This window comes from Uloborus diversus, chromosome 1 (assembly GCF_026930045.1).
Source record: "Uloborus diversus isolate 005 chromosome 1, Udiv.v.3.1, whole genome shotgun sequence".
NCBI classification, from domain to species: domain Eukaryota; kingdom Metazoa; phylum Arthropoda; class Arachnida; order Araneae; family Uloboridae; genus Uloborus; species Uloborus diversus.
Genome location: NC_072731.1, coordinates 226,601,570 through 226,625,843, shown reverse-complemented (window position 1 = coordinate 226,625,843; position 24,274 = coordinate 226,601,570). Strand labels below are relative to the sequence as shown.

General features: G+C 33.8%; 2 protein-coding genes across 2 annotated transcripts in view; one reads left to right on the top strand and one right to left on the bottom strand.

Annotated features, from left to right (window-relative positions):
• LOC129234191 (uncharacterized) overlaps positions 1 to 24,274 on the top strand; it is a 42,611-nt gene that overhangs the window by 1,441 nt on the left and 16,896 nt on the right. The window contains exon 2 of the mRNA XM_054868107.1: positions 22,482 to 22,620. Coding sequence (XP_054724082.1) covers positions 22,487 to 22,620 — 134 coding nt within the window. The 5' untranslated portion in view covers positions 22,482 to 22,486. The remainder of the gene's footprint in view (positions 1 to 22,481; positions 22,621 to 24,274) is intronic.
• LOC129219022 (kelch-like protein 23) lies at positions 19,162 to 21,931 on the bottom strand. Its single transcript, XM_054853345.1, has 2 exons — positions 20,697 to 21,931; positions 19,162 to 19,399 (listed from the first exon to the last, which is right to left on the bottom strand). Exons 1-2 carry the CDS (start codon positions 21,929 to 21,931, stop codon positions 19,162 to 19,164), a joined length of 1,473 nt encoding a protein of 490 aa, XP_054709320.1.

Here is a 24,274-nt window from a genome sequence, read left to right as displayed (position 1 = left end):
CAAACATCATGAAAATAGAAGCCAGAAATAATGGTGTTGCCACACTGCATAAACTTCATAAATTTTAAAATTATATTTAAAATTACGATATCTACTGTTCAGTGCTATTATAATGCAGTAATGTTCTTTTTGTAAGTACCCTACTGTTAAAGTACATGTATTTTATTGATCATTGATTTTGTGCTTCATAACAGAGTAATCATGTTAAATAGTAACGTTTTTTCTAAAATACAGTAAAAAGTCAGTCCTTTATTCGCAACTCCAACGAACTATAGGGGGCATTGCAGTCACTGTCTAATGGCGGAATTAAAAACTAAAACAAACGCATGTGGTAACGAAGAAAATGCTAAAAGTGTTGTGATTTTTGTTGTTATGTATGATTTTTTCGCTTTATTCATTTGAAAAGATTTTTCAAAGTCTTTTGGTTATTCTGTCCCATGTAGAAAGAGATTAGAAATCAAAAAGTATTACGAAAGTGAAAAATTAATGCAGAACACACAGTAAGTTGTTCTGAAGCAGCCATTTTCACGATGTTGAATTCGGTATTCATAAATTTTTGGTTCGCTTCGAACAGCATTTTCATTTTGTACTGTTTTTTCTATACACTAGTACATATTATGTCCAGTTTCGTGACATTTCCGGCATTTGTTGACATTTTTGTCACAAAGTGCACATACGTGACAGACTGTCAAGAGTGATATTTAAAACTAGATAATTTATTTTTATGACTATATGATTGGATATCAAAAGAAATCATCATGCATTTTATTCATTCGTCATGGAAATGATTTAACTGATATGCGAAATCTTATCAAGATACATTATTCTTTCACACAATACTAAAACCATAACCCTATAAACAGATTTTTGGCGAAACTCTTCCTCCGATAATAACAGCTTTTGCAGAGCAATCAAGTAAAGTTGGCGCGGTATTTTAGCGATAAAAATTCCAAGCTTTTATTTTTTATTGTTCAAATTCTTAACGTTCTTTCTGGATTTTTCAATCTGTTCTGCGATAAATATTTTCAAGAAAATTTATTCGCATACTGTCCATTTCAGTTGGATGCTATAGTAACAAGGTTATTTAAACAATTTATGTGGAATTAAGTTAAGGAAAAGTAGTAATTTTTCAGCATGCTCCTAATGTCCAGTAATACTGTTAAGTCCGCTTTTTTTCCATCGAATTGAAAAACTGATATTTATTCAAATTCACTCAGAACAAGATAAATAAAATGTGTACTCACAGTTTATATCAGATATTTTTTATGTTATGCTGTTGCGAATGACGATTTCAAATGATGAATTACGCAAATAAAAAAATACACATTAAAAACTGTTTGTTTTGCCCAAAATGAACACGTGGAACGCAATGTTTTGGTTTTTTCGGCAGTTTTGTAAATCACCGCAAGGTAGCGTATTCAAGCTCTGGAGTTGCGAATATTTTCTGATTGAATTAAATTGAAAATTAGCTTTTTTCTGTGAACTGGAGCCAGATTTCATTCTTTTCTCTTTTTTTTTTTTTCATTTCCTAACGATCCTTACTTTTTTTCGGCTTTTATTGTTTTTAGTTGTATTACCTATGACCCCAGCTTTTGCCTTCACTCCGATTTTATTGATAAATTTTAAAGTTTGTTGATAAAATATCTACCTGTCCACATTGTTGTAATTGGCTCTAGGGCGATTCTTGAGAAAATGTCCCATGCGTAACGCTAAGTTTTTATTTTTTCCAGCAAACCAAAGCCTTCAAAAAATAATGCTGTTGGGGAATAATACATACATGCTTTAATATACTATTAAAGAATAACAGTTAATCCCACATTTAATAGTTACTTGAATAAAATAAAAACTTTGCGTTACCCACGGGACATTTTTCCGAGAATCGCCCTCTAAGGCTAAATCATTTCCTAAAATATCTTCTAAATAATATTGCCTTTCAGCAGGGGATTCTGCGTTCCATCTGATAAATCCGAATCTGATAATGTTTCTAAATGCGACACAGCTTATGCTACTGCAAGAAAACTCTTCGATATTATTTAACATTTATGAATAGGGGCTGTCCATAAATGATGTCTTTTTTTCTCCAATTTTCGGCCCCCTCCCCGTTTGTCAAAAAGTCATACTTCGCAGTTTACTCCCCCCCCATTAGTCACGTGTCACTAGAGATGAAAACAGTCGGGGGGGGGGGAATCGGAAAAGTTCTGAAAAAAACGAAAAAAAAAACTTTTTTTTTTCGAAGGGGTGTTTTTTCAATACCGGAAAAGTGAAAAAAATAAATTTTTTCAACTTTTCAGGAAGTTTTAATTGTAATTTTCAGCAAAACGTGATTAGAAATTTCTCATTCTTAAATTCTGATGCGATTTCTCCCCCCACCCCCTTCTTTTACGTTAAAATACTGTCTAACTTTCATAATGCAAGTTCCTATTCCTGAGTCTCAACTGACTACAACTGTATTTATGTCGAGGACTGCATACTAAGTGCCTTGCCTCCATTATTTTTATATACCGATAGATGGCAGCACCATCACCGGATCGAACAGTTAATGAGAATTTAGAACTAGTCCCGGAGCTAATAGCTACCTGGTGCTAGCAGCCCCAGAGGTATCGTTTCACTTGGAGGACATTGAGACCACGAGCATATTTAACGTCGCCCAGTGCCCTTTAATGACGACGGTGGGTCTTCGAATATCGAGGTTCGAACTCAGGACCCTCCGGCCCCGAATCCGACACTCTACCGATCGGGCTACCACGGCCGATAATGCAAGTTGTTGTATGATAATACAATTTGCATAGATCAAGAAACATTGAATACTTTTTGCGAAAAAAAATGAACCAATATCCTTAGTAGAGAAATTATATAAATTTTCCTTCTTCACAAAACAAACAAGCATCACTTTAATCAGGAATTATGTTTCTGATGACTGTGCGAACCAAATGTACAGGGTGTGGTTTAAAAAAAAAAAAAAAAAATAGAAAGAAAGAAAAACAGGCAAGCATTTTTCCACGTAACTTTAACTAGTGGTAACTTTAACTAAAAACTAGTGGCACCCCCACGGCTTTGTCCGTAGTGGAAGACTAAAAGGTCTTTTGGTTCGCCAGTATATTTACAAATAATGTATGGTGAATTTCTCGCCAATTGGCTTACCCATGTTACGGTTCCACGTTATGATAACTTGGTAACTTACTCGTCCATTTTATGATAATTTTGCTCGGGAAAATGTTCTTAAAATTGGAATAGAAAAAGAACAAAATCGAACATTCGAAAAATCGCTTCGAGGTGCACACCCCCATTCCACAAACTAATTCTGTGCCAAATTTCATGAAAATCGGCCGAACGGTCTAGGCGCTATGCGCGTCATAGAGATCCAGACATCCAGACAGACAGAGATCCAGACAGACTTTCATTAAATTACAATTATTCTTTCAAGTTTCAAAAGCAATCTAAAATAGAAAATGTCATTGTTATGATTAGATGCTCCTTACCCAATATTATTGGTTGAACGACGACTTGACTTATTTCTGGTGTTTTACCACCAAGAAAGCTCTCAGTTATGTGACAAAAAGTTTTTTTCTTATTAAACCCTCCTTTATGTGTATTTCTGTCAAGCAGAAAAACATGCGTGGATTGCATATATTTTTTATATGCTTAACTTTTCATAAGTTCCAAGAAACACAGATCTATTGAGAAACTCTATTTTTATTCATTAAAAATCAATTTTTCCATTTTTTCCAATTTTTCCCGAAAAAAACCGGTAAAAAACCGGTTTTACTTTTTATCACTTCAAAATTTCCAGAAATTTTACATCTTTACTTGTCATACAACTTCTCATAATTGTATTCTTATAAAAATGTGTAATGTCGTACTTCTTGTTACTCCCGTATTACTCATAAATTGTCACAGACCGTCACTTTCACGATCCCATTCCCCCTCGAAGCGTGACATCATTTGTAGAAAGCCCCACAGTAAGCCATGGTTCACGTCAACAAATTTCGCATAACTCGAAAAAATATAGCAAATTAATAAAATGCGTTTAAAATATGAGGTATCCCAAGTCCACTACATTATTTTTACAGTATCACGTGACAAAGCAGCTGCTAGAGCAGATGTAAATTTGAAGCCATTTCCTAAGTTCACAACTGTTATTGTTACTATTTTCTTTTCTATCGAAACCTTCTACCCTTTCGAAATAGAAACTTATTTGGTTTTGCAAACATCTACATGAGAGTACATTCAAAACGTAAAAAGCTGGAAAAATCATACATTATGAAAATTGAGTTTTTTCGTTTGGAGTCGAGCGATTTGCCTCCCGGAAGTTAGACTCCCAGAAAGCGCCAATGTTGAACATACTATTTTAAAAGGGCATATCATTCGAAAATATCATTGCATATTTCTACGAACATTTTTAAATCATTCATTAAAGCATTTTTTACGAATGAATTTTTTCATTACATTTTCTGAAAAAATCAATTTTTAGTAAATTTTATGAGAAAAAGCTGCAGAAAACTAGAAAAACACTCATTTTTAAAAAATCGCAACAAAAAATATTATGTTTTCAGTTTCCGTGGATGTGCAGACGATTTTTTTTTTTTTTTTTTTGACAATGAAAATTATTTCTTTAAGTTGACATTTTATTGTTCTTATTTATTTTGGAAAGTACATTAATTCATTTAAAAAATTAGTTTTTGGCAACAGGGGAAAAACAAACGATTTTTTTTTTGTTGATATGATGTATTTATTTTAACCATAGACTAATAATAAGAGTAGACCGAGCTATGGCAACCCTTTTGCTGCTCATAAACAAACCATGTGACTGGTGGATATCCTAGCAACAGCGGGCGTTAATCGTAGCAGACGATCAACGCCAGCGCGAAATAAAATAAATAGAATTTATGGAACACGGAAGAATGATCTTTTATGGAGTCCGATTTGTAAATTTGTTATTCTAAGTTGTAAATATTTTGTTAATATAGTGAGTTTTTCGTTTAGATAGCATTGTGCATTTTCTTTAGTCAATTTCAATAACTCTCTAAGCAATAAAAGATGCAAGCGACCAAGAAGAATCAGCAAACGGTAAGATTTTTACCTACAGTTTCAATTTAAGATACCAATTAGTACATTTTTGCATTAACGCAAAACGTTTACTCCATTTCGTTCACGCCAACGCTGACAGCTCCAAATGAAATAAAAGTTACCGAAAACTGATCAAAAACTATTACTAATGTCAAAATAATGCATAACTAAAAGAAAAACAGTTCAATCTCTGCACCTGTAAGTTTTTTTTAATGAAAACACATTGTCGTAAAATACATGTCGAGTGCCAAACTGTAGATAATGCTGCCATGTAGCAACCATGCTGCCGAAGTCTTCGCCAATCCCTTCCACTAGTCACATGATACATCTATGAACCAATTTTCTTCATCAGCAAGAATGAGAAAGCTCGGTCTACTCTTATTATTAGTCTATGATTTTAACTAGTAATCGCCTAGTGGTCAAAATTCCACCATATTCATAAATGAATATTTGAGAAAACTTGTATGAATTTAACTATTTCCAACATTTTTATTTCTACTCTTCTCATGTTTACTGCATATCTGAAGACATACAATTTTTATACGGACACACAATACCACACTAATAATTTATTCCAATTTTGCTTTTTATCTGTTAATCTCAAAATAAATGAATGAAAGGGGATATTTCGGTAATGGGGTCGTTTCCGAAATTTTTAAAGTATTTTTTACTAAAAGAGGATGTTTAAAACAAAGGTTTTAACCATTTTTTAAATAATTTGAAAAAAAAATTAAGATTTTTCAACAACTATTTTAATCGGTGCGCAGATTGAAATTAATTTTTTGGTATCAAAAGCGATAAAATGCCACTCATTGATGCCATTAGCGCACAACGCAAATTATCATAACCTGAAAAAGCGGTTGAGGGCAAACTGTAAATATTTAGCGCGGCAATGGAGTCGCGGGCCAAATTACATCACTTATAACGTCATAAAAACCACGCCTTATTTCCAAAATCGGACATTCAAAACAGTTTAAAAAAAAACAACTATTGAGAAAATAAAAGTTTTTTCTGGCTCAACATATTTTTTTTTTCTTATTCTATCTATTTCTGTGACTAAAAGTAGTACTTTTGATTGAAGGAAACAACCCCATTGAGAAATTGGTGTGGTCGACAAATTGCTGGCTTGAAAAATTTTATTTTGGATATCATGTTGCTTTGTGCTAGCCCTATGCAAATAAATGTTTCCCTACTCTTTGTTTACGTATGCAAAGGGAAAACATTTTTCTCGTTGGCACTGGAAACAAAAAAATTGACGCCAATGAATAAAAATCACCAATTACCCAATTTTCGAAATCTTCCCGTATGAAATGAAGCATTAGAACTCAATTTATACGTAAAACTTCGATGTGAACAATGTTACTTATAAAACGTCTATGATTATTATTTAAGTTACTTCTTCGTCATTAGAAATATAAATTTCCAAGTATCAAATGAACGAACTCTACTCGTGTCAACATATAACTGTCCATTCAAAAACACTGGGCGTCGTAATAATAGTACAATTTTTGAAAAAAGTCGACTTTGTGATTTGTTTATGGTTAACGGCGGTGCATAACTGATGTCACACTTTTCAACTTTTCGACCTTCTCCCCCCCCCCTTTGTCACAATGTTTTGCACTTCATTATACCCCCCTCTTCCCTTTGTCACATGTCACGCTGTTTTTCATAAATGTTCTATTAAAAAAAGGCTTGTTGTCACGTTCTCCCCATTGTATGCTCCTCTTGTCATGTCTTTCCTCTCCCTTCTCACAAACTATTACTATTTCGTGAACCCCACCTTAAAGCGGGACTTCATTCGTGAACAGCCCCCATTTTGTGGCAACCGTATGCAAATATACATTTCCCTACCCTTTGTTTTCGTATGCAAAGTAAAAACATTTCTCGAGCTGCAATTGGTGCCAAAAATTTGGCGCCAATAGATGAAGACCGGCCGCCAATTTAACAATTATCGAAATCTTCCCGAATGAAGTGATCCTGTAAAACTCAGATTATAAGTAAAACTTCTGCATGAACAATGCCTCTTTTAATAAGTTTAATATTATTGAGTAAGTTGCCTTGACCTATGCCGTTAGAATTATTAAATTCCAAACAGTCAAATGAACGAATCCTACTTGCTACATTACAAAATTGGTCACTCAAAAACACTAAACGTCGCAATAATAGTGTATTTTTTTAAAAATCGTGTTTGTGATTTGTTTACGATTTAGGGGAAAACTGACAAATGCACTTTTCAAACTTTTTGATCTCACTCCCCTTTGTCGCAAAGTTTCACACTTCACCATAACCCCTCTTCCTTTTGCCACATATCACACTGTTTTTCATAAACGTTCTTATCAAAGAAAAAAAAAAAGCTTGATGTCCCATTCTTCCCCATTGTATGTTCCTCTTGTCATTTATTTCCTCCACCTTGTCACGAACGGTTACAATTTAATGAACCCCACCTTAAGGAGGGACTTCATTCGTAGTCAGTTCCTTGCAAATAGACATTTCTGTGCTCGTTTTTTACGAATGCAAAGGAAAAATATTTCTTGTCCTGGCATTGGTGCCAAAATGGATAAAGTTCGCCAATTTCACAATTAATGAAAGTCGTTATGAATGAACTGCAGCTCCGCAAAACTCCCTTAATACGTAAAACGTCTGTACAAACAATATTTTTTGTAAAAGTAGGCATGATATTGCCGTTAAATATAAAATTTCCAAAAGTCAAATGAACGAACTCTACTCACGGCAACATGTAATTGTCCATGCAAAAGCACTGGACTTCGTAATAATAAGCAAATTTTAACAAAAGTTTCACCTTGAGATCTGTTTGTGGTGATAGAAAATGCAGGTATTATTGGGAGCTGGAACTGAAAGTCGTCCCTCACTCCGTAAAATAATTTATTTAAATATTCGCAACTCCAATAAACTATAGGGGACGCTGCAGCCACTGTCTAATGGCGGATGAAAAAGGTAAAACAAACACATGCCGTAAACTTATAACTTACTTTGACGTTTAGTGAATGGCAGAAAGTATTCATCGTGTTTGTGGGAAGTTTTCTTTTCTATTCTTCTGAAATTACATTGCATCGTAAACTGTCTGAAGCCTGTAATTTACCCCAAAGAAAACACGTGGAAAATGGAATGTTTTACCTTTTTCTTTAGTATTGTTAATCACCGCAATGTAGCGTATTCGAGCTCTGGAGTTGCGAATTAAAATTGAGAAAACATAATCAAAATGAAAATATTTTAAATGCCCGTAGTTACCCAAAAAGTCTCAATAATAAAAACAAATGCAAGTATTTCATTTCTTTATGCTCAAGCGAGAATGGGGAACACCACAATATTATTCAGAAATTTCTTCACGCTAACTATGTCGCGTGAAAAAGCAAATAAAAATGAATTTTCACTAACTTTTAATTGCTTTTAGCGCTGTTTCTAGCCAACATAGCGGTTTCAATTTTCGCGCGGTAAAACCGGGTAAAACGTGTTTTAAAGCATTTTTCGCGAGCTTTCCAACCATACCAAGCTCGAAGCATTAAAATGCATTTTTCGTGCACAAAGAGCGGTTTAAAAATGAATTAAAACTTAATGTTTCACGCTTCCAACAATGAATTTCAACAATGGAAAAGAGATAAAATTAAAATTTTTGAGTTTCGCTAACTAAAAAACGCTTATAACTTTTTTTCCAGTGGATTTAGGTTATTGGACCTTGGGCGCCCTGACAATTTTTTCATTAGGAGTATTTTTTAAAGACCTTTCCAACCATATCAAATTCGAAAAAATTTGACCATCCGTTCACATAAAAAGAGCCATTTAGGTCGAAAATGCGTTTTTTATTAATATCTCCGTTAATTAGCGTTCGATTTCAAAAATTTTTATTGATGACACTAAAACTCGGTAATAGTTACCCAACAAAAAAAAGAATGAAGGAAATCGGTTCAAAAACAGAGGAGAAATCGGTACCGAAAGAAAACGGCTTGCCTATTAATATATAAAGATGAGCTTATTAATTTCAATTTTTTTTTCTTTTTGAAAGCGGTTAAAGAATTTTTTTGAAAGGAAAAAACTGTATTAGCTGCTTTGATTAAAGGGTACTGCTATCTTATTTGTTCGTTTGTTTATTTATTTATTTATTTTACGCATCAAATTTTTTTATATGAGTAAGGCATATTTTATTCCTAAAAATCAGCTTAAAATATTAAAAAATTATGTTTGAAACAATTTGCGATTTTAGCTATTTTTGAGAATACGAGAAATCGTATTGATCAGATATTAGAAAGTAGATATGGGTATACAGGAAAGTAGGCTCGTTTAGTTCTAGACGGAACTTTTTGTTTATACTGAGATGAATTTCATAAGCCAAAAAATATATTCCAAACACCGCTCGTAGGAGCGTGCAGAAAGTTGAATTGAATTTGAAAACTGACTCTGAGTTGAATTTGAAGTGCCCGGCTTTACGTTAGCAGAAAGAATTGGAGAATCCACCGTTTGCATTTGAAATGGTGTGAACAGAAATCGGAGTGCAAGGATCAGCACAGGAATATAGAGTTGTGATCGAAAAATATGAATAGAAAAATAGATTTGTGTCATCTATATTCCAAAATCATGTCGATAACATGATATTTCCCCCTTTTTTTGCATCATATTTGCTATAAATTAAAGTTACCTTATTATTTTTTTGCTCATGTAAGGAAAAGTAATTTGATTTTTTTAAAAATTAACGTTTCTTTTGAGGTTACTTTTTTCTTGTTAAAAAAATAATAATCATGAATTGTGATAGGATCCATCTCGTTGGGTTTCTCGTTTCTACTAATGACCTTTATTGCAACCATTGAATTCAAGACGTCAAAATTCAAATGAATGCCAGGGGCTGGTTGCTGGATACTGTTTTTGCTTATAAAGGATTGTGTAAAGTCGAGAAGGTCGTTTATACATAATTCGATTCCGAAATTTGAATTCAAGATGTCAAAATTCAAATGAATGCCAAGGGCTGGATACTGGATACTGTTTTCGCGTAAAAAGGATTGTGTAAAGTCAAGAAGTTCGCTTATGCATAATTTGATTCCGAGGCACATAAACGCCACCGCCCAGGGGAAGGAACATGCTCACGGAGGACATGGACCACCACCTCCTACATAGAAAGCCCAATCACTGGTTTCGTCACGTGACCGAAAAAGGCTGACTCAGAGGAAATTTCCCGATGAAAATCGCTTTAATTTATGTCTCTTAACATACTAAAGCTATTATTATGAGAACAGTAGTTCACCAAACATATTAACATTGATCAAAGAAGAAATCAAAAGTTTATTTTCCACGTTAACGCTCTTTTTTTTCTTTAAATTGAGCAAACATATAAGAAAGAACGTAGGGAATAACAAGATTACAGTAACCAAAATTTTTTCAATACATTGTATCATATCCGCAAGAATTTTAAAGACTTTTATTTGGTTCGAAAAATAATGTCTTAATTATCAGTACATAACGAAGTAAACATAAATGAAAAATTTAAATTTTAACATTATCATAGATTCATATTTAGACAAGAACGACTACTTTAAATTTTCCCATCCGCTATCTTAGAAACATTCACGTACTTAGTAACGCAATCGCTATCCCAATAAAGTATTCTAAAAAAATGTATAATTGAATATAAAATGCGTTCTGCATAAATATAAAAAATATGCATGGGAATTATGTAAATCATGCGTCACTATCTGCAACATCAAGTAATTAAATGAATATTTTGCGAAACAGAAAGCAATATTGAAAAAAATCTCAGTTGTAACTGAAATATTTTCTTTTTGTTTACGTTCCTTGGCGACATAAGTTTCATCTCTCCCAATCAATTAAAACAAATTTTTAGCTCTATTCTTACAAATTTTCGTGAAGCTATTAGCTGCATTCTATTAAAATTATTGAAATGTTGACAAAAAATTTAGTGATCAGAATTTCTTTTATGCAAAATGTAAAAAAAAATCTGAAATGTTAAGGTTCTGTAAATATTTCTTTCATTGCAAAAATGCAATTTGCGAGATAGAACGAGCCATTGAGATGGCTTGAAAAAGAAAACAAAATTTCTTACCTGTTTTTATGTTGTAAACTATATCCATTATCGATTATTGAAGTTCTAAGATTTTCATTTCTTTTTTATTCTTCACTAACCGTCTTCGGCGACCAGCTGGTCCGCCTTTTTACGCCAGGGTTGCCGCCTTTGGCGGCTGCTTAGACAATTTAGCGACAGTATTAATCAATGTTTTTCTCTATATATCAATATTATCATTTGCCTTTTTACGCCAATGTTGCCGCCTTCGGCGGCTCTTAAATAAGTTTCGTGGCGGTATCAATCAATCTATATCTATATCATTATTAATTTAAATAAAATATTTTTTAGATCTATCTCCAGTTCCGTCGTTCGGAACATTTTTAAAGGAGGGGGTGGTGAGACACAAACGGCTTGCTCTTCATGCAAATTTTGTCGAAAAAAAAAACCACTTTTACTTGAAAGCATTTTTTTTTCAGAGTCATGGCGTGTGGGGGGGGGGGGGGGGCATTGACACCCCGTTGAAGTTCCTTAAATGACGGGCATGTCTCTTTCTTGCTGTCCATCTACTATATCGATCTCTGCATTTGTCTATCTATCTATATGTATCTGACAGTAATTAACAATCTTTTTTGATTTATATATAAGCAGCCGCCTATGGCGGCCGTTTGGCTTACTTGTCATACACCATTTTACGCCAAGAAGTCGTAAAATAACAAAAATCGCGTCCATTTTTATGTGAAAGCATTATGTTTTCAAATCGTAGCTGCGCCCCCCCCCCCCCACGTTGTTGTTCTTTAAATAACGGGTCTTTCTATTTCTCACTGTACATCGACCTGTAGATTTATCTTTCTCTAGATCCATGCAAATTTACCTCTGATAGTAATTAACAATCTTTTTTTGAAAGAAAAAAAGTATTAATTCGAAAAAAAAGAAAAACATTTTTTGCACACTCAAGTATATCTATTTACCTATTCGATCTATCTCTAAATTTTCTCATCTATCTCTATTTATTTTGATCTGACCTCCAATCTTATTCCCTAACAAAAAGAAAATCATGCAAAAAAAGCGCGCTTACTTATTTATTAAAATAGCACATTAAATTGGTGTCTCTGTGATACCCGGAGTTTGCCAAAGTATAAAAATCATTGTTTTTATTGAAATTCAAAAAAAAAAAAAAAAAGTGACTGGGACCAAAACGATCCGATGTGGTCCGTCTGATTAACCGAAATCGAATGTTTAGCAAAACATCCGGGGGGGGGGGGGGGAGAAACAAATGAAATACCTGGAAAGAAAAAAAAGCGAATGAATCCTTCGAAAGGAAGACAAGAAAAAAGCAAGTTGCGTATTTCAGTTAGATCACGTGGGTGCGTTATGTCATATTCGAAGCGATCAGCAGACAGGATCTTCGGTGAAGCGATAGCTCATATCTCCGTTCTGCCTTTAAAAAATTGTAAAAAAAAAACTTTTGAACATTTTTGAAAAAAAAAAAAAAAAAAATCTGTAGAGGACGAAATGTTCTGGCTACTACATAGTAAAATTGTAGAAAAAAGGCTATTCATTTTCTTATCCATCTCTATTTATTTTGACTTCCTCGCCCATTTCCTAATAAAAACAAAGAACACTCAAAAAACCGCTTTTTTTATTTAAGTAGAGCAAAAAAAAAAAAAAAAAAAGCTCAAATTCCCCGCAGTGTGCAAAAAGTAGCGTTTGACAAAGATTAAAAAAATCTCGCTGTTTTTATTGAATTAATGCGCACAACTATGAAATGTAACGTAATATAGATACAGCGAAAGGTCCAGCTTGAGGGGGGGGGGATAGAAAAAGAAATAAATGCAATCCCAAAATAAAACAAAAAAAAAAGGAAAGAAAAAAAGCAAGCGCTGCCGAAAAAACACGTGGTCATCACGTCAGAAAATGTAGAAGTAAGCTATAGAGTAAAAAAAAAGATTAACATTGCTTGCGATTAAGATTCCATCGTAAATATCGAATCGAAACCCAAGTAGTGACGTCACAGGCATAAAAGATTGAAGAACGTTTTTTCGACTGATGCGTGAAAGGACATGATGTGCTCAACATTAAAAAAATTGTAAAAAAAAAAAAAACTATTGCGTATTTTTAAGAACTTTTTACTTCTGAAGAGGGCGAAATGTTTTTACTATTACCAACTTAAATTTCAGAAATGAGGCTTTGATACTTCTCGCAGGATGATATCAGAAAAAAATAAAACCCAGGAAAACATGCGAATTAAAGTTTTTTTCAAAAATGCATAAAAAATACAAAAATTGCTCTATCTTCAAAATTTTTTTTTCATCATATTTAAAATTAAATTTCCGACACTATAGTACCAAAAATATTTGTCTGGCGCGATTGGTTCGGGGTCTGTGAGGTTAAAAGTACTAAAAAGTGCTAAAACTCGCATAAAACATTAAATAACTTTTTTTCTAATTAAAATATCAAAAATCGAAGCCAGAGGTGCACAACTTCAGCAAAAACTACACCTGTATACCAAATTTCATCTTTCTAGGCCTTACCGTTTTCCCGGGATGCGCGCCACACACACACACACACACACAAACATCTTATTTTATTATATGTACTAGTCGCCTACGGCGACCAGCTGGTCCGCCTTTTTACGCCAGGCGGCTGCGTAGACAATTTAGCGACGGTATTAATCAATGTTTTTCTCTATATATCAATATTATCATCTGCCTTTTTACGCCAGTGTTGCCGCCTTCGGCGGCTGCTTAAATAAGTTTCGTGGCGGTATCAATCGATCTATATCTATATCATTATTAATTTAAATAAAATATTTTGTAGATCTATCTCCAGTTCCGTCGTTTGGAATATTTTTAAAGGAGGGGGAAGGGAGACACAAACTGCTTGCACTTCATGCAAATTTTGTCGAAAAGTAACAAAAAACACTTCCACTTTACTTGAAAGCATTGTTTTTTCAAAGTCATTGTGTGTGTGTGTGGGAGGGGGGGGGCATTGACACCCCGTTGAAGTTCCTTAAATAACGGGCATGTCTCTTTCTTGCTCTCCATCTACTATATCGACCTCTGCATTTGTCAATCTATCTATCTATCTATCTATACGATCTATGCGTATCTACCTCTGACAGTAATTAACAATGTTTTCAAATCGCAGCGGCGCCCCCCCCAACCCCCGTTGTTGTTCTTTAAATAACGGGGTCGGTCTATCTCTCACTGTACATCGACCTGTAGATTTATCTTTCTCTAGATCCATGGAAATTTACCTCTGATAGTAATTAACAATCTTTTTTTAAAGAAAAAAAGTATTAATTCGAGAACAAAATTAAAAAAAAAAAAAAAATTGTACACTCAATGTATATCTATCTACCTATTCGATCCATCTCTAAATTTTCTCATCTATCTCTATTTATTTTGATCTAACCTCCAATCTTATTCCCTAACAAAAAGAAAATCATGCAAAAAAAGCGCGCTTACTTATTTATTAAAATGCACAAAAAATTGATGTCTTTGTGGTACCCGGAGTTTGACAAAGTATAAAAATCATTGTTTTTATTGAAGTTCAAAAAAAAAAAAAAACTTTTATTCACATTATAGAACAAATTAATGTACCAAACCGCTAAAAAAAAAAAAGAGCTGAATTATATTACACAACAATGTATCAACTGAAACCAAATACAAATAATTAATAAAACAAAAAATGCATTCAGTTTTTAATATTAACTAGCTGCGTGCCCGGCGTTGCACGGGCTACCTAAAAATGTAAGAGCAGTCCAGTTGATGCTTTTGTAGTACACTGACACTAGTTTCTAACGCGTTAAGGAATAAATAAATGCGCGTAAAGCAAGGTTTGCAAAACACCAGTAAAACATATTTTTGCCAAAACACCTCATCAACGTTAATAATCGTTATCAATGATACAAGTTATGAGTACATTTTCAGTCAGCACAAAAGGGGAAAATATATGCATTATCAACTATAATCTTTACTCAAAACTGAATTACATCTGATAGACTATATCGGAAATATTTATGCACAATAACAATCCGCTTTTTACATAAAATAGTCTACTACCCGGCGTTGCCCGGGTGTTTATTAATGCAACATACCACTCAGATAAATATTTGGATGGATTCTATCCACATGGTCGTACAAGAATTACATCAATCCGTTTTCCAGGTACAAACCCTCAAAGAACTCAAATAACTTGTAAATCACTCATTTACTTTACGACGTGCACGGTCCTCCTCGAAAATGAAAGTTATGTCATGTGACGCGTATTTAACAATCAGGCTTGAACAAAAAAAAAAAAAAAAAAACAGCAAAATTTTGCTGCAGATTACGGCAAAATAATCGAAAAGTAAACAACTTAAACACCCTGATTACAGGAAAAGCCCTAAAACAAAAGCCTAATTTTATTTCTTTATATTCGAGAAAAAAAAATTGCAACAGATATTTCTTTTCAATGATTTTCTTCACGCTGTAAATTTTAATAAAAGCGTTCATCCGGAAAGTTGAGTTGAAGCACTGAATAATAATTTGAATGGAGGAAAGCCTTCGAAAAATATGGATTTGATTTTGAAATCTAAGAGTCATAATTAATAATTTTTAATTGATATCTCCGCTAATTATTATCGGAGGATTATGTTAAATAGCCAAACATGAAGACGGGAGGATTACGAATCCATCGATACCTGGTTCGATGGTCAGTTCACTGTCGTTCGGGAGAAGAAGCTTGGACATAGATAGATAGATAGATAGATAGATACTCAGATTTTATATGTATAAGATAATCAAAGATATTTATGATCAAAATCTTAGCTTTAGCAATGACGAAGTCACAGCATGGCCAACTTCAGAACATCGCTAATAAAAAAACACAAGAATTTAAACGCACAGCTTGACATAATGCAAAGAAAATTCGTTCCTCCAATTACAATTTAGCGATTAAGATTTGATGCCTCATATCGAATCGAAATCCAAATTGTGACGTCAGAGGCATAAAAGATAGAAGAACGCTTTTTTTCGACCGATGCGTGGAGAGACATAATGTGTTCAGCATTAAAAAAATTGTTAAAAAAAAAACTATTGCGTATTTTTAAGAACTTTTTTCTTCTGAAGAGGGCGAAATGTTTTTACTATTACCAACTTAAATTTTAGAAATGGGGCTTTGATACTTCTCGCAGGATGATATTAGAAAAAAGTAAAACCCGGGAAAAAATGTAAATAAAAGGTTTTTTCAAAAATTCATAAAAAATACAAAGATTGCTCTATCTTCAAATTTTTTTCATTCATCATATTTAAAACTAAATTTCCTACACTATAGTGCAAAAAATATTTGTGTGGTGCAATTGGTTTGTGGACTGTGAGGTAAAAAGTACTAAAAAGTGCAAAAAAACACATAAAACATTAAATAACTTTTTTTCTAATTAAAATATCAAAAATCGAAGCCCGAGGTGCACAACTTCAGCAAAAACTACACCTGTATACCAAATTTCATCTTTCTAGGCCTTACCGTTTTCCCGGGATGCGCGCCACACACACACACACACACACACACACACACATACACACAAACATCTTATTTTATTATATGTATAGAAGATAGATTACAGTGTAATAGTACAAAAATATTTTATGTTTGCATAATTAATTTAACTATAAAAAGGAGTTCCACTAAATCCAGAGTGAACTCTACTGTCAGTAGCATTAGTGAAAAAAAAATGGCTTAGAATTCGAAGCTTAATTTGAAATTGGCGCTCGCGTTGGCTAGTGCTGAGAGCGCTAAACAGCTAAATAAGGATTTTTGAGTCAGCCGGTTTCTCGTACGTCATTGCTCATTTAGGTAACGACTGAAGAGGCCTTCTTGTAGGTAGTGATGCATGGACGCCACCTCCGAGGAGGTGGGACATGCTCGTGGAGACCCGTGCACCAGAGGAGCTTGCATTATAAACATAGAAAAATAAAATCAGAGGACATCAACTACTGTCAAGTGAAAACAATAAGCAATCGTGATTGCTCAAAAAAAGAAAAAGTTCGCATTCAGCAATTTTTTGCGTAGCTCATTCTTTTTCATGATAATCATGGAGCGTAAATTTTGTTAATGAAATTGCGTTAGTTTAATTTGAGGAATCAGACGAAAGGTAAAATATCAACATTTCTACTCTCACGATAGTTAATTTCATTAGGAGTTTAATTTAGTCTTGAGTGCTGGAACCAAATAGCCACTCAAGTGACCTTTAATCTGCCGCATAATCAAGTGGCATAGACGCTACTGATTTTCTGCATCTCGAAAATCCAGACTGAATATATGGATTGCGGGTTCAAAAATATAAATATAGTGATTATATTTATATTTTTGTATAATAAAAATAGTGACTATATTTACATTTTTGTGTAATAAAAATAGACATTTGGCAATCGCATGTCAACATAATATCATATACCTAATCACAGCGATGAGAACACTTGATTTGCGCTTGCTTAAATATTGTGTAAATTAGGCCTGCTAGCACTATATATCGTCGCGTCAAAGCAACAGTAAGATATTTTAGTGTTATTTGTGGGATTAGATATCTTACTGTTGCTCTGAGGCGAAGATATTACATTAGTACTTTAAATAGTAGACTATTCTGTACTTTTACATTTCAAATCTTGTCAAGCAGACAACAATCAGGTTGCGCATAAAAAATATTAATTAACAAAGATTCAAATGAAAAGGTTACTAGGACGGATATTCCGTTTGGCGTCGGTTGTATCTCATTTGGCGACTTAGTCGCCAGCGCCAGCGAAACGGCTTGTAAGTAAACCTTGACCACGAAGAGATGGTCGTGTGAGCAATGGCGTGTGAACTGGAAGCGAAAACGGACCACTTCATCGTGCAAAAGGTAGAATCAGTGAGAACGCGCAAGCAGTTAAGTCTCCCGTTCTCGTTGATTCTACCTATTACAAAATGAAGTGGTCCATTTTCGCTGCGAGTTCACGCGCCATCTGTCCGTGGTCAAGCGTTACCAGTTATTGCAAAGTTAGAATGTTGCTGTGCGATTGTCAAGTCACTATATTTATTAATATAGTGAAGGTTTCGAGCTTTGCTTCGAGAAAAGGATGGTACGGGTGTGCTTTTGTTTGACTCGACTTGGCTCTGGTTTTCTTACTTCATTTGGTGTCCCATTCAGTTTGCCTTCTTTGATCGCATTGTTCGCAAAATTCATGACCCGGCTCCACTTGCTGGTATCTCTACTAGTAGACAGATACATTTGCAATCCGCGAAAAAGGAGATTGAAATGTGCATAGATTTGTCTACTAGTAGATATACATGCACACGGTTCATGGTGATGATATTTGGACTAAAAATGTCGTATAAGTTTCAGTTGTTAAAATTACTTTAGTTTGTGGTCGGGGTTTCCCCTTTCCTCCCAAGGGTTGAAATCTTGAAAGGTTTCGAACTGCAGCAGGAAGCGCTGAAAGATGCCCCGGTTATTTTTTCGAGAGCTGAGTACAAGAACTAGGTAACTACAAATTTGACATAATTAAATCAAATTTAGAAATGATAGTTTAATAATATTTAAATTCTGCGTTCCTCAGAAATCGTGATAAAACATTATTATGTTGAGTTTTCCTCGAATCAGTATGGAAAAACTAAATTGTAGTTAGGGACTCTTCACAAATGATGTCACTCTTTGAGGAGCGTGAGGAGGTTTCGTGAAATTGAGACAGTTTGTGACAAGGGAGAAGGAGCAGGTTACAAGAAACATGATATCATGCATTTTTTAAATAAGAATATGTTGATTATAAAAAAGTGAGGCATGTGACCCAGAAGGGGGGGGAGGGAGAAGTGTGACGTTTAGAGAGAAAGGTGGGAGAGGTTCAAAAAAGTTGGTGTAATCGTGGACAGTCCCGTTCCTAGTTGTAGCAGTCTCTCTCTCTCTCTCGTCCCACGATTTTACCAAATAATAATTTTTCAAGAGTGAAAAAAGAAAAATTTCTATCTGAAAAGTTTATTACACATATTCTTACATCCAATTTCTGTATTTCAAGCTTGAACAATTTTAAAGTAGAAATGAACATGAACAAATACTACAAAAATTTATCTTGGATGAACTGCTGCCATTTGTTTTCTTGGCCAACGCTCTGCCTCCATATTTTGGCAATCACATCCAAGTCTTTCAGGCAGTAAAATAAGTACCTGTCGGGATTTGACAATTTGTGGTAATGATTCCATTCATTTCCATTCCCGCATATTGGTGGAAATTGGGCGTTGTAATCGAAAATGATCAACAAATCTTCCAGAATGTGCACACGAGGAGACGGATATCTGTGGAAAAAATAATATTTAATAAGATGAGTAAATGCTTTGCACTTTCAAACATATAATAAACAAAATTGTTGTTTATGTACAAGTCCCTTGAATTGAAAAGTTTTTTTTACGCTCTAACGATTCATATGTTCGTGAACATAAAACATACTAAACCAAAAGTCATGCGATAAGTTCAATATGTCGGAACTGTCTTCAAAATTCAGCTTTTAATTTTAGTCCGTAAAATTAAGATTAAAACCTTGTAGAGTTGTGTTTTTTTTTAAGTTTAATTGCGAAACATGTGGCATGAATTTAACAAATTTAATTTCAGAAAGAGGAAGCTTTACTGAGTTAAAATTGTAATCATTATTTCAAAATCATTAATATTGGTTTAAAAAGATCATTCGACAAACTTTAAACGTTGATAACGGAACTGAAATACGTGTCACCATGTAATAAACAAGTTGTTGACTGGATTACAATAACATATATTCACTTAGAATTACAAACAATGATAATTTTATGTTTTTTTTTCATTTAATTGAAACAAATTAAGACAAGAAAAGTAGCAAAAAATATCGTTTGCGATAGACCTGAAAGTTTAAATTTTTTAATTAGTCATCAGTGGCTGGTAGACTTTTCAATTTATTACCCCCCCCCCCTCTTTTTTTATTACTTTTGAAAAGCTTTTGAAAAAAAAAAAACTGGAAGTGAAATTTTTTTATCGGTTTTTAAATATGTATTATTCCATGTAATTAATACCTTGTGATCGTTTTTACATCTCAAACTAAATGTGAAGAAAGAGAAATAACTCCCAATAAAGTAATAATTATTTGTGGCCTGAATTGTTTCCAAAAAGTAGCTCGTTAAGTGTTATATTCAGTTGCCAAAATAAGACTTTTAGTAACCAGGTGGCAAGTAACGATTTTGGCAGATGTTTAAAGTACATTCATCAATTAGTTTGCTGAACCAGTAGTCCATTAGAAGAATGTCTCGCTGGAGGCAGATTAATCGAAGGTTACATTGAAACTTGTGTGTTATTATGTTCTCGTACAATACAATTATGCTGTTTGACACTATCTATGATCGAACCATATTAAGAAGTTAGAAATTCACCCACCTATATAACATTCTTTCTCCATATGACCAGGCAAAAGTACTTAGATCAAATATTTCTACTGAATTTACAGAACGGTAACTCTCATTTATCCCTCCCAATACAAAAAGTGCACCTTGGTAAACTTCAAAAGCAAAATTATGCCTCGAAATCTTTGGAGACGGTAGTGGTTGCCATGTGTTCGACCAAGGATCATACTTCTCGAAGATCATGAAACGATCGCTACCAATATCATACTGCCCGAGAGCAAAAATGAATCCACCAAAAGCAACTGCTTGGACCATGTTGCACCTCATGGGTCTGATCGGTTCCCAGCACAGTAAGTTCGGATTGTATCGTTCAGCGATAGGTGGACTAAATTCTCTGGGTAAATCTTCAAGGCAACCTCCTAGGGCGTAGATACACCTCCCAAGAACAACAATGCTGCATCTGTTTCGAGTAGTAGGTGGTAAGGAAAACAATTGCTGGTTGAGTATAGCAAAAGCCACATTTTCTCCAGAGAACGAGTTGAACATGTAGACTATGTGATCAATCATCACTACAGTATTTGGAAAGAATTCGTTGCAGAAAGAGAGTTTTCGGCAGATGTCCAAATTGTTGTCAAAGGTCAAATGGATTTCAGATCGGTTTTGATAAAACAGCTTAACAATGAAATAAAGTTTCCTTGGCTGTCGCATTTTAACAGTAAACTGAGTGGGATTCAGCAGTTTTATGGTTCCTACGACTTCACTTCTCACAAAATCAAAAGAGCTTTCTAGAGCTTTTGGTCCTTGGGAAAGATTTATGAAATTCAAATCAGCATGCAGATCTTGCTTAGATTTTTCAGAAAAGTCTGCAAAAATGGACAGCAAAAGATGTGGCATACAACGCAGTCGTGCCGTTAAATCTTTCTTCACCCATTCAATGACCACTTTCCACAAAATATCTTCATTAGACACGTTCAGGCATTCCTCACTTAAGATCGTTGTCAGTGTTTCCATCGGAAGGTTGACGAAACTTTCAATTTCCTTCTGCGCTATCTCTTCAAAATGTACTTGAATGAATCGATGACAAATCTTTTCGATTTTCAGTCTATCAACCAGCAATGCTGCATTATAAGCTGCAACGCAGTTCTTAACCGTTAAAGAAAAAGCAATGAATCTTCGACATTTCTGAACTAGTTCTTCCAGCAGAAAGTAATCAGCAGCCATGAGGATCTGAAGGATATTTTCAACCGTGATCTGTATTTTTCCATTATAAATATAGTTGAATATGCAGCTCATGACTTCTCCACAGATTCCTGGTACATGAATGATCTCTTGTTGATCGTTCCATTCAAATAGCTTTTTGAAGTATTCACTTTTTTCGGCAAGTGTATTTCGATGTACTTTGAAGAGACATCCATCAGTTGATTGAATCCCAATATCTGCCCACTCATTCATTTTGTTGTCCATTAAGTGATATTTTTGTTCCCAGCAATTGTCTTAACTATCTTCCAACTAAAACTTTTATGACTTTAACAAAGATATACTTTTATTTCTAGCAACAAAATGAATTATTTTTCAACAATGAATGTTTTTTAAAGTTTCCAGCTTTCGGGTCAGAATTTTAGTTGAAAACAACAATGCAAAATTTTATTTTGTTACAGTATTTGATTGCTTGTTTACTCTTTTGCAATTTGATTAATGGATAACGATCGTAAAGTGTTAACATTAAACGATGTTAATCTGTGTTGATTATCGTTCACGTAAAGCAATAATAAACACAGATATTAATAGAGAAAATTGAGACCGAGTGATCTTGATATCAATAAGCAATTGATCATATTAACTGCGATCACATTAAGGGGAATCCGAGAGTGAGGCCCATCGCAGTTGCGACATGATAAATCTACTGTTATAGGGGCGTAAAATCTCTGGTTTCAAGTATTATTTTCCTTTACCCAAAGTGAATACTTTTAAACTCATTGTAAATAATCAGTCACAAGAATATTTCTTGTTTCAGATTCCATGGTGAAGGTGCTTCCCACAGAAAACATGATTCGGAGCTACTTCGACTCCTCTCCCAGAAGATGTGGGCTCTTACTGAGGGGTCTATTGTGTATCTGTTTGGCGGAAATCGTCTCTTCAAAATCAGTTGCTGTGTAGGTAGAACATTTCGTATCTTGCAGATTCATAAGGACCTTGCTAATATTCTTCGGAAAATTAACAAAAGGCAAACTTGACCATACATTCCTGCATTTAGAAGTAATTCTGAAAATATTTTTATCAGTATGGATTGCATAGTTTTTAACCAATGCATATGCAAAGGAATAAATAAATGTATATGTTACCATTAAAGTATATAATGCAGTTATTTTATAGAATACCTAGTTATTCCATGAAATAACTGATCGTGTCCGTTGAAGTGTGTAATATGTTATTAATTTGACACTTTAACTAGTTATTCTATGAAATAACTAGGTATTCTATAAATTAACTAATGAGAGACGGTTAAAGTGTAAAATAATCAATTTTCCAAAAATGAAATAACTATATAGGTATTCTATAAATAAACTAATGATAGACGATTAAAATGAAAAGGAAGCAATTTATCTAATTTATGTAGCTTATAAATTTCATTTATGGAAATATATCATAAAATCCTTTTTTACAACAAGGATTACTAAAATGACACTTGGAATTACAAAGAAAATTATTTCTAAAACAAAAACATTTTCTGTTGACACACTGGGTCTTACACGAACATTTTGGGGGTAACACAGGGGTGGAAGGTAAATGTATGTGTCGTGCAAGATATGTGATATAGATTATTTCACACTTTAATGGGCTTCAGATCGTTATTCTATGAAATAACTAGTTAGACCATGAAATAAATACAAGAGAGTTTTACACTTTAACGGACACGATCAGTTATTCCATGAAATAACTAAGTATTCTATAAAATGCCGGATTTTATACTTTAACGGTAACTTATACAAAAGGTATATATTGAATTATGAAAATTATAGTTTGCCTATTGAAATGATTTCTTTTGTTTTTTTTTTGGTTTTAACGTATCGTTTTGAACAAAAGATAGAAAATTATCTTCCATTATAGAATAGCGCGCTTTCAGATACAATGGGGGCCGGTTAATTGAATCATTGGCTAATTGAATCAACCGCTTTACTGAATCAAATCGTCAAAAACAGAAAAAAAAATCCAGCTTTATTTAAACAGCCGCTTTATGGAATCAAAACTGTTTAGAAAAAACGTGATTCATATAACCACTGTAGATCCGTTACGAAGTAAAATTATACTATAATATTGTGCATTTTCTAATTGTTTACTACTTGAAGAAAAAGCATATTTTATAACGGTTTACTCGCTCTGCCTTGCGTGGTTAGGTAGATTGGTTGTGGACTGGAAGTGTTGCAAACTTTGTAATCGATACTACAAACAAAATTTAATAATGGCAAAGCACAATTCCAATAAAGTACAGGAGGAGCTGCAGTTTCTGGCTTATGGCGTAGGAAAAGCAAACAAATACTGTAACTTTTAAGCGAACTGAATGACAGTAATTTCTCATCGTGCTTAGAAGATTTTTTATTTTCAATTCTTTTTAAATTTGATTGCACCACAAACTATCTAAAGCCCATATTTTATCACAAAGCAAAAACTTGGAACGTTATGTTTTACCGCTTTTGGTAATTTTTTTTTTTTTTTAATTATCGCAAGGTAGCGGTTCAAGCTCTAGAATTGCGAATAAAGATAAGAAATAAATTTCAAGGCTGAACGTAAGCAAGTATAGACTTAAGG

Excerpts from the sequence above, each read along its gene's own strand:
- LOC129219022 (XM_054853345.1), bottom strand. The coding sequence starts at position 21,931 with ATGGACAACAAAATGAATGAGTGGGCAGATATTGGGATTCAATCAACT. Across the intron at positions 19,400-20,696 it reads CGTTTCATGATCTTCGAGAA|ATATCCGTCTCCTCGTGTGC; the intron begins GTATGATCCTTG and ends TTTTTTCCACAG.